At 36.7% G+C, this 11,544-nt stretch overlaps 1 protein-coding gene and 2 long non-coding RNA genes across 3 annotated transcripts in view; 1 reads left to right on the forward strand and 2 right to left on the reverse strand.

Annotated features, from left to right (window-relative positions):
* PPID (peptidylprolyl isomerase D) overlaps nucleotides 1-10,496 on the reverse strand; it is a 13,933-nt gene extending 3,437 nt beyond the window's left edge. Inside the window, exons 1-5 of the mRNA XM_026847961.1 lie at nucleotides 10,328-10,496; nucleotides 9,778-9,884; nucleotides 5,134-5,322; nucleotides 4,215-4,337; nucleotides 2,483-2,589 (exon numbers count right to left, since the gene is read on the reverse strand). Coding sequence (XP_026703762.1) covers nucleotides 2,483-2,589; nucleotides 4,215-4,337; nucleotides 5,134-5,322; nucleotides 9,778-9,884; nucleotides 10,328-10,496 — 695 coding nt within the window. The remainder of the gene's footprint in view (nucleotides 1-2,482; nucleotides 2,590-4,214; nucleotides 4,338-5,133; nucleotides 5,323-9,777; nucleotides 9,885-10,327) is intronic.
* LOC113479467 lies at nucleotides 5,341-7,836 on the forward strand. The gene is made up of 2 exons (XR_003398271.1): nucleotides 5,341-5,739; nucleotides 6,685-7,836. It is a non-coding gene; the product is annotated as an uncharacterized LOC113479467 (long non-coding RNA).
* Nucleotides 6,932-9,769, reverse strand: LOC113479468. Its single transcript, XR_003398272.1, has 2 exons — nucleotides 9,393-9,769; nucleotides 6,932-9,358 (listed from the first exon to the last, which is right to left on the reverse strand). It is a non-coding gene; the product is annotated as an uncharacterized LOC113479468 (long non-coding RNA).
* Nucleotides 10,497-11,544: the final 1,048 nt, after the last annotated feature.

Genomic DNA, 11,544 nt, shown 5'->3' on the forward strand with positions numbered 1-11,544 from the left:
CGAACTGGCCTCTCCAAACTGGTATTTTTAAAGCAGCTTCAATTCCACTACTACAATTATTTTTAAAACTAAAAATATAAAACCTACCCTGACAAAAAAGATGAACACACTGATGAATGTTCTCCAGTGACTCCTAGTCCTCCACTGTACTAATGGCATTCTTTTTCTTTGAGAAATGCAGTATTCTAGATGGCATGAAACCATTATAATTTATCTCAATGACTGTTTATTCTCAAAAAACAAGTTGCTTATCAGTGGCAAAAAGTCAGGACCACCACTGCACCTTCCACGTTCACAAAAAACCTCATCTCTTCTTCAGTTCTCTCAGTAATATTTTAATTAGTTTAGGCATTTATGACCAAAATCTGGAGCTAACTTATATTTTGTAAAGGAGGGTGGTTTATGAGCATTAGTAACTTCACCTTCTTTCCACTGTCTTCCTTCATGACTTTTTTCCTGAACTTCAAAACTGACAGTGGTTCAGGACTAAGCCACATCATTTACTGCTTCTCTGTTTCATAGGCAAACTATATCTCATTCTTCTTAATTTACAATGTGCTAATGCTTTCAGGTTTTTATTTCAAGTGGCAAGTCTGTTGTGGATATAACTCTTTTAATGGCCTACTTGATAGCACTTCTGTTGGTTTTATTTAAAAAATAAAAAGCATGTGTTTGCATACCTTCACATTTTAAGCACGCTATGATTAATGCAGTCTTTGGAGATCAGTGCCTATGTAAGTTCAATTTTTGCATCCTTATCTTTTGAATGTTGCATGGTTTGTATAAAACTTTGGATCACAGAAATAGGAAATACTTTAAAAAGTAAATTAGACACAGTCCCAGTGATTTTTCCACTTGCTGGGCATCATGTAAAAGATGAGAACCAGAAGAGAGAGAAAAGGATAAAAAGCTAAGGAGAGTTAGAATACAAAACTGTGTTATGTTCAAACCAAACAGAATATACATATAATATTTATAATCACGCCAAAACATGAAAGACTGCAACCATTCTGGAAATAAAATTGAAGCTCCCAGCTAGGTAAGAAATTAGTAAGATGGGGAGACAATAGGGAGTAATACTTTTTTGACAAAAAAGTGTCAATTCTTGCATATAAATTTTTTCAAACTGGTTAAGCAGCAATAAGACAAGAAAATGAACAGAAAGTTATAATGGTTACTGCTGGTACAAGGAAAACAGCACTGCCAGATATTTTGCTAGGTGAGTTGTACGTTAAGACATGAGAGATACCCCAACAAGACCTATTCTAGTCTTATCAGTTTTGGCAAAGTGACAGCTAAAGTACACTTTCTACCTAAAGTATTAGATTTTAAGATACAATAACATGGCATGTCCACAGAAGTATGACCTATAGAGAAGAGCTGGAATGATCAGATTTGTTTAGTCTAGAAAAGTTACTATCATTTTCATCCACAAGGACAAATAAGCACCAAATAGCAGCTGTCTACTCAAACTGGAAGAGCCTTCATTGGGTGTGCTTAAGAGTGAGCAAGACAGCTGATGGTAAGGGATGATGTAATTATACCTGATATTTACCTAAGAAAGGGGAGAGGAAATTGACAGACACAACACAAAGGTCCCTAAAGATCCATTCCAGCCTTTTTTCTGTATGATTCTAAAAGGTTTACATAGAAATCCTATTTACTTAGGGGTTATTGTTGGTCTGTGATGGGCTTTTTGAGGGCAGACATAGATGTAGCATCTTGGCTTAATATCTGTAATTAAAGGAGTCATTTTTATGTTTCAGAAAGACATCATTTGTTTGAAACCCAGTCAGTTAAAAACTCAGCTGAAGCATTAAGTATGCCTGAATTCTTTTTCTTTCACTATTGTTACTGCTAGTTAACCACTGATCATTAAGAAGGTAGGGATAACGATCAGTATTAAAAAAAAAAAGGTTTTAGAAGAAGCTCATACTCAAAAAGCTTGAGAAGAAGAAAGGAGCAGTATGGAAATAAAAGCAGAAAGACCATGATTTTGAAAGCAAGTCTGAATCATACATGGAGTCAGAATGATGGTATGGAGCCTCAGAAAAAATCACGATGAATTAATAAGGGTCCCATTTGGGGGTATTCTCTCTTGAATTTAGCAATTTCCTAAACCTACTGGTTTTAAGAAATCAGAGAAGTATCTCCCTCCTTTCCTGTCCATTAACTACCCAGTATACTATTGTGCTTTTCTTCCCAGTTATGCACCAGCACAGCAAGTATATTAAAAAAGGAGCATTTAGTCAGTTCTAAACAATACTTCCTGTCATCTATATCTCTTACCTAGCAACAAGTAGAAGACCTACTTGAATAAGTAGCTAAAAATCAGTTATATCTTTTCCGGATTCAGGAGGCTCCTCTTTTAAAAAAAGAGAAGAGCACAGCAACAGGCACTTTTTAAATGCACATATCATTGCTTGATAGCAGTATTCATTTGGGTTACAGGAACTACCTGATTGAATGATGATAGCCTTACCGTAAACTTTTACTATACTTTTTAGCTGCCACTGCCCAATTTTGCGATTTGAAGAAAGTATTTCCTATATTCTTTATGTCTTCTGCTATGGCCACAATCTTGTCAACCTAATAAAATAGATGGAAAATATAAAGTATGAATGTACCTATGAAAGAAGTCTTGAATTATTTAATGTTTAACAGTAGGATCCCATGTCCATCCTCTTTCAAAGATTATAAAATCTGAATAAAAATATTCCAACTTTAGACAAATACTAGCTTCAAACCAGTGCTATAATATTCTCTACTTTTATGTAACACAGTAGTCTGACATATGAAATTCCTAATGGGTTTTCTACAGTGTAAAGGGTGAGAAAATACCAGAGACAACATAGCAGTTCAACTCCTTCCCCTAAATGCTGCTACCCACGCAGAGCTATATAAAAAGGTGTTGACCGTTATTCATAGAAAAGAAGACATGCTAACAATCCAAGTATTCAACCAAGACTGCCTTATTCCCAAGATTTTCTCTTCTGCTTCTCAAAACGGTGTTAGTCACCTGAACTCTGCCTGCTCTTAAACTAGAAGTCGTATCAACACAATTCTCCTTTCAAAACAAGTAAAACATCTATGGAATAAGAAAAGGAACCTGCTTGTCTTTATCAAATCCATCATTTCTGTTTCCAGAATGGCATACATTTCAAGCATTAAGTTACTTTTCCAGTGGCAGTAAACAGTTCAGAATTACTGCTGTCTACATCACGGTTGTCTTAAGCTCTGTCAAATGTATATATTGCCATTTGTAATACTATCAGTTTACACTTCTACACTACTAGAATTAATAACCTTGAAAAAAACCTGATCACAACATGAGACCAAAGTCACCATGGTTTCTGTAGTTGGTTTATCTGAACAAGTTTAAAGTTAAAAGAGGCAGGCACCTGCCAACTTCTGAACCACAGCAAACGCTATCCAAAAACATTTTCACCAGTTGAAGTGTTTCTCAATAGCCAGATACAAGGACTTTCTGGTTTCTAGCTGTAATGGTTCTTTACTATTCTATTTCTAATTCTGTATTTGGAATCTATACACACAGTCCTCTTTCTTTCCCCTCTCACAAATCACTGTTTGATTTAGACAGTTTATCTATTTCGCTTTCATGATAAGTAAAAACCTGGATAAGAGCTGCTTGCTTTCACCCGTCTGCTTGCTAACTCTCAACAACAGGTCTTCCTTCAGTTTGAACAACCTGAAAAGCAAACAACTACTGGGAACTGAGAATGACTAGCTCTTTCTCAAATCTTTTAAAAAGGTGGATCCTTTTATTATTTCTAGTAAGTGAGGGAACATCATTTTAAGAGTGGTTATTTAAAAAGTTGCACAGAAAAAGTGTGTAGGTATAACACTGAGTTAGTTATCTGCAGGATGGAGTTCTAGTAATTGCAATTTGTCACCACAGCACAAACAAAAGTAAAAAGAAATGAAGAACAGAAAAAAAAGTAAGTGTAATAATTGTAAGTAATTGTGGCTTTAGTTACTGGGGAAGAAATCAGCTTCAATTAGCACTGAAAAAAAGAGACAGCAATCTCCTCTCACAGCATTCTCTTTCCTACAATTGATTGTCACCACTTAATCAGAACCTTGATCAATTCTTAAGAAAAAAGTCTTAGTGAACATCATCACAGACACCATATAACTCAGATTACCTACAAGTCTTGCATTCTGTAAAATACCTTAAAAGAAAAAATACTTACATCTTTCAAGTCTATATCTGAATCTTCAGGAAAATCTGGATGAGCATCTCCAGATCCATCCTGGGGAACAATTCCCCAATCATCTCCTTCCTTTAGCTCTCCACATTCTGCAATAACACACAACTGAAAAAATAAAGGGTAAATAGCAATCTTGCTTATTAAGACAATTTAAAAAGAAAAAAAGCCACAACTACTGAGTGCTCTTTGAAATTCAGTAAAACTGCTTTTTCATCTTTTGTTTGGGTGCAGAAACCCATCAAATAGATCATTAGCCTATCCTCCTCAAAAGGCTTTTAACACAGAAAGTGTTGCATTCAGAGGAGCAGCATTCCAAGAACACCATACCCACGCTCCACAGAGAAGCTGGAAGAGGAACTGGCAGCAAGCTGAGCTGCAGCAAAACACAAGACATGGAAGTTCTACTACATTACAGAAGATAGGTCTTTCTTAAACTGCCAAGTCGTTTAAAATTACAGAGGTATTACAGAGGTATTAATTTTTCAAACAACCACAAACTGACATGGCCCACATACTGATTGGTTTTCCAGAAATACAATGACTTCTGAGAGAAAATTTGCAAGAATTACATATTGCTTAGATAGGGTTGTGAATTCCACCTTTTAATTTCGTCACCTGTCCTACACTTCCAGCTGTGCATTTCTACCTTCACCCTGATTAAAGGCTTCCACCCTCACAGCTGTGTTGAACAATAAATCAATTGTTTGTGCAAAGGAAATTCACAGCAAAAGAACAAAAGCCTCTTAACAAGGAAAGTAAAATGGAAACTAACATTGTTTGTAAAAATAACTGTCTAACATTTAATAGTTCTAAACATTACACCAAGCATTTAGAAAAAATTAATATACATCATATAATGGAAGAATAAACATATTTGCTAAATGCTTTGGATTTTGTTTACCTTAACCGGATTTTCTCCTTTTACTTCAACATTTTCTAGTATTTTAACTACACCCATTCCTTTGATCACTTGGCCAAACACCACATGCTTCCCATCCAGGTGAGAAGTAGGCACCGTTGTAATAAAGAACTGAGAGCCATTAGTACCAGGTCCTGCATTTGCCATGCTCAGCAGCCCTGGTTTATCATGCTGCATTGGGGGGAAAAAAAAAAAAATAAAAAAAAAATCACAACATCATATAAAAGATATGTTATAAAGCCATACAGAAGGCTATTAATATATACAGGACAGCCATGACAACTTGGTAAACCAGACAGTTAAGTACAGTTGGCAACTAATTTTACCCTTCATGACTGAAGAGGACAAATGCCCAGCTCTGCATCTTCACTTGCTACCTAGCAGTCTAGCAAGCAGAGCCACATGTGTGACTCGGTGCTCTAACACCTGTCTGCTGCTTGTACGCTCAATTCCCTGCACAGCTTCTCACTTCACAGATCACCTTGAGAGATATGCGAAGTTCCTCCCTGGATTATTCAGGACCACTGGCCTCAAGAAACAAAGCTAAATACCACTTAAACCAATTTTAATGTTATACTGTCAAGATGGGTATATAAGGACTACTCACACAAAGTATGTTGTATCATAGAACGTGGGTTTTAGGGAACTGTGGTCTTTATTACTTAAAAGGTTGGTGGGTTTGGTTTTTTTTTTAACTCTTTCACTTTCCTAGAGAGACAGTTTATTCTGTTGGGATTTTTAACCATCTAATTATTTTCATTCATGCTACCAGGCCACAAACTAAGAAAAATTTATTAAACAGCCAAACATGAGAAGATAGTTTATCTTGTTTCCTCTAGATATTTTTCCTTCTTTGAAATAAAAATTGTCTTGTTCCATCACACAGATTGTTTCACTTTCACTTGTACTGCAAAAATGTACTTTTCATATGTGTTATGAATCTCTTGTTGTTAAACTGGCATGACACAGCCATTAAGATACTGTTCTCTCCAGGTTGAGCTTGTTATTAAGTGCAAGGAACTCTGTTTAATGCAAGAAAGTAGGTCATACCAAGACACTGGTACATGTCTGAAGCATGCAAGCTGTGGTATCCCTAAGAAACTTGATACTATGGGGAGGAATGGAGGGAAAAAATAAAGAAGTATGACACCACAGAAGAGACAGAAGCAGAAATTGCTGTGAAGTAGAGCTCGGAGCTCGATGAGAGGTGGATTAGTTTGAGACAACAGCCTGGGACAGCTATATTTATATAGGTTTTTCCCTATAGTTTCTACCACTTTGAAGAACCTGTTGTTTTGAAATCTATTTCCACACAGTGTTTGGATTTCCATGGTGGTAGGGAGAACTCCTTGCCGGAGGTGCTCATCCAGTCACATGGCAAAATGAGTCTGAATTTTTCAACCAGGATTTGGCTCAGGAACTCTGGGAAATGCTGGTACCCCTGAGAACTAGAACTGCACCTAGCCAAAAGAAAGCTACTGGAATAACCTTGGCTTTGCCTCTTCTAATCTAGAAACTCATCCTGGGAATCAGAGACAACAAATGACAGAGAGGAAGCCTGTGTTCCACAGCAAGAGAAGACATCTGCTAGCAAGTCTGCAGGAATGCAGCCTCAAAAACAAACACCTGACATTTTGCATTGTAGGTGCTGGCAAACAAGTTACTCAGAAGTGTCCCCCTTTGCAAATATTTTGAGGCTGGTCACTGATTCACTGCCCAAGAGGCTGAATAAGACCTGTAAATCTTAAAATTATTTTTTTCAATTAAAACTAATGCTAGACAGCAATGATTTATAAACAAAGAGCCAAGTAACAATAAGCTCTTGTGTTGCCTTACACCCGCACGTTTACCTTTTGTCTGTAAAGATCTGGAGAACAAGTTGTAAAGTTACGGTCAGCGATATGGCAACTCCAACCTTCACACTTACATGCAACCCCATTTTGTTTGGGACCAAGTCTCAACAGTAGTCTCATGATGAGAGTCCCTATTTATAAACAAAACTGTTGTCACTCATGCATTTTCTTGCAATGAGTGTTTTGAAAAACACTGCAGATAGCTAAAGTGTCGTTCCCATGACAGTTTCTGCTTGTCATTTTGTACACTTATACAGCAAGTAAAAAAAGTCTGGAGAAAATCACATCCTCTGATAAGATTCAAGGCTTGCAAAACTATGCCATGGTAACAACACTGCTTGGGGACTGTGCGAGTTGGGTGTTCTACAACAGCACTGCCATTAGCTGAAGAAGTGACACCAAAAAAAGCCTAGTGGGATTGATCTAACATGGTAAGCTGACTACTGACAAGGTTTTGCAGTTTATTGCTATTTACAGGAAACTGTACAAACAACACAAGAACAGAACAGGTATCTCCAGTGTCCTCAAGTGTCAATAGAAACAAAGCATTGTTGTTCAAGACAGTGGTTTGAGGCCAATCTGCAGGAATTAAGTGCAAGATCCAGTGAATTTCTATGTAGTAGAGGGCATTTAAGTTCCACTAAAATCCTAACATATTTGGCCAACAGATGATGGGAACTGAGCTCCCAGACTGCACAAGATCCAAGTGAGTTCTTCAACTCATGCCTGGCACATTGACAACTTTTGTTATAGCTGAGCCATCAGAGACGTACAGCAATGGGGATCATTTCCATTCCATTCATAATTACCTCCAAATCTCACTTGACAGTACAACCAAAAAAGTAACTGACACAAAGTCTCCTTCTTCAGGGAGCTAGAGATCCTGTGACAAGGGCCAATGCAGAAGAGTAACTTTAAGCAGCAGTGCTTTGGGCACCACCACAGCAAGTGTCAGACTTCAAAGAACAACTCTTACAACTGTAATTAACTCTACGATGAATGCTGGAGCTACATTTACAGCTATTGCTCCGAACTGGTAATGAACTTTGATGCCTGATTAATGGAGGACTGTCGTATTTTCTTTTCCTAAAATACTATTTGGAACAAACACAATTGCAGTCAGGGCTTTATTTTAATCAAAGGACAACAATGTAAGTTTTTCATCAGTGTTGTTGAAGAGTCATTCATATGCTATCACATAATAACACAATATGAAAACAGTTAACACCAGTGCTGAGAATTGTCACACCTACAGCAGCGGGTGTCCTGGCTGTTGTAAGGGATACTTGCAGAACATGTTGTTTCCAAGTAGTACTCCTACCCAGGCTCAAGATGCAATTACTGATAGCTCAAGCACAGGGGATTTTTTCCAGCCACACAGCCCTTTATGTATAGCTGAGAACACAGATGAGCACTCAGAACAATTATTACCGTTGCCAGACGGTAAGAATAGCTAGAATATATCCAGAATAGCTAAGTCTGCTATCCAAAAAATGTAAGTCACAGCACAGAGGTCATACTTAAATTTGGAGATCTTAAAATACTGTGTAAATTGTATGCTTAAGGTACACAGACCAGCTGTACAATATGGTGAAAAGCAGTCTTCCTCCCTTTCTGGAATACCCATTTTTAAAGAAAGGTAGAACTAAAATGCTTTAAAAAACAAGAAAAGATTTTAAAATACAGAAGGCAAACATTTCTTCTTCAAAAGCATAAAAAAGAAATCAATCTTATGTCAAAAGACATAACCTGGGGGCATCAAGTGCATTTGATTTTGATGACAAAGAGAAGCCTGAAGAATGATAATAGACATTTTGAAGGTTATGCCTTTGCAAAAGAAACAAGACACAGGACACATCCTGAAAAAACTGTTGTTCAAAAATCGTACTTGTTATGTATTGCACCTGCAGTCTTCCTGGTGTCATGAGATGTGAATTTCAAGGATAAAGACAGTTTTAGAATTTCATACTCTTGCAGCACAGCTCCCTACGAGCTTCTGGAATCTGGGCTGACAAAACTCCTTGTGGGATTGCACTAATGGTTGCTAGTAATGAAACAGTGAGCTCTGATGCAGGAATGGGAATAAGTAATGGGAGGGGTAGGAATTTCTGCCATCAAAGCCGGCATCTCTTAAAATGACATACTCAAAACCTTTGCATAACAAAGCAAAAAGTTGCTTTGTTCACATCACATTTTCCCAACATTTTGGGTGAAAAAAAAGCTGTTCGTAAACAGCCTTTTATTTCTCATTTCTCTGAAAATAACTGTTGTGGGGTAAATGCTTGATTTTAAATTTTCCTTTGGATTAATTCTACAATCTACCATGGATTCCCCACTTCTTAAGAAAGGTATTTCTCACATCTGATCTTACGAATGTTAGTAGTATACTGGAAAAAAAAAAAGCACATTTAATGCTAACATGCTGTATATGCTGAGTGACAACATTTTCCACTCTTTTAAAATATCTCTATAATTTGATGAGAACTAAAATATTATTTCAAATTAATTTCTGATGGTGAAATGAAAATGTAAACTATGGTTGTCTTTGTGTTAATGAGGTTGACCTCATTTTGTATGTATTCATACATGTATTTGTTCTGTATTCAACAAAGACTTTGAGGACAAACCAGTTTGTGGCTTTTTTGCTGCATCCTTTCCACTGCTTAAAAATACATTAACCTTGGACTAAAGAGCGCTAATTCTGAACTTGAAGAAAAATAAAAATCACTGAAACTTCAAAAACTGAAGACAATTAGTAGTTTCAACAGAGTACCTTATAATGGAAGTTCTCATCTTCAAATTTTTCACCATATATACTTTCTCCACCCGTGCCATTTTGGTCTGAGAAATCTCCACCCTGGACCATAAATTGCTTAATAACTGTGAAAGAAAATAACTATAAGATACAGCAGCAAGGCAGGAAAGACACAAAGAAAAACAATTCAGAGACGAAGAGCAGTCCCTGTCACCAGCAGCTGCACCCAAATAAAACCAAAACCCACCTTTTATTTATTGTGTCCCCCAAGTACTCCGTGTCAGTTGTGGACATCACTTCATATTTAATCCTTTACCTGAAATCCATTTCAATCTATTCACAACTCATAGTAAACTAGTTTTACTAACTTACTAGTAAATTTATAATTTACTATTGTCAATGCGTGGTAAGAACATCTAGTCATTAGGAGGATCAAAAAGTCAAAAACTTACTTTCAGTCAAGATATTTCTTGAACAAGTGTTCCAAAATACTATATAACATTATTTCAATACTGATAATGGAGGACTTCTGTTACCAAGGAAAACAAGAGGATTTCTTAGAACTTACTTCTGTGGAAAGGACATCCTTTATAATGGAGAGGTTTTCCAGTGGTAGGCCCTGTTCCTTTCTCTCCTGTACATAATGCACGGAAATTTTCAGCAGTTTTAGGTACAACATCAGCAAATAATTCAAAGACAATGCGTCCAACTGAAATGACAAAGAGAGAACAAGACATAGTTTTAAGTCCTGTCCTTAGCATGATGATGTGTTGAGCATTACAGTGCAAAGGAAATTAAATGTTTCAGACTTGATTACTATTAAATTTACATTTTGGGGTTGTTCCATGGCAATCGCTGGCAGTTATGTTAGGTTTCTAGCAAGCTTATTACCAACAATGAATTCCACTGTCAAAAATAATTTAGGGAGAATAAAGACAGATTCTGCCAAAAAGTACCAAAATGCCAAAAGCATTTTCTGCCAAAAAAAAATGTGTGTGGGAAATCACACACACATATATTAAAGCCAAATTATGTATTTTAACATGCATACTAATGTCTATTCTAACATGCTTATGTAGCTTACTCAATCGAAAATAAATACAACAAAAATAGACTGTCTTGTGGAGATTTTTTTGTGATCTAAAAGCCTATGTCAAACACGTACACCGGCCTTACTCCTTGTTCTCTTAAACTCCAATTTTACTAAGAGACAGTACTTTTTAACATGCGTATGAATAACAGCTATTTACAGTTACAGACACCACAAGCAATTGTTAAATCCAAAAATGTACGTTTTAACCAAAGGAAGTGAATCTGGAGTAGCTAACAGATCCTGTAATAGTCGATAAATGGATTCTGTGTCAAATGCTCTTTTTTTTCACAAACTGGCTTCTCAGAGAGCTATTTCTCACTCCTAGCAGCCGCCATCAGCTGATGCTCCTGTTTGCTCATCAGCCTCACAAGTCAATTAGTTAATATTAACTTCACTCTACTGGAAGCTAAATGTAAATATACTAATTCTAATTAATACAGGAATGAAAACAAATTAGACAAATGAAAGTCAATAAAAGGCAAATCATCTTACACTCTTCTTTTACTCTTTTGAGTAGCAGGATGAATAAATGAGAGGCAGTATCTATCTTTACCCCTGCAAATTCTGAAAACCTACACTTTCAAGTATTATTCCCAGCTTCCGTGCTGTTGTTTTCTTGTTGCCATTTTGACCGTTGGCCCCGATTTTCGAGCGACCTCTGGCACCACCGGCGATGCCAAGAGGACCAGCAC

This window comes from Athene cunicularia (assembly GCF_003259725.1).
Source record: "Athene cunicularia isolate RWA chromosome 4 unlocalized genomic scaffold, athCun1 chr4_part2, whole genome shotgun sequence".
Taxonomy (NCBI): domain Eukaryota; kingdom Metazoa; phylum Chordata; class Aves; order Strigiformes; family Strigidae; genus Athene; species Athene cunicularia.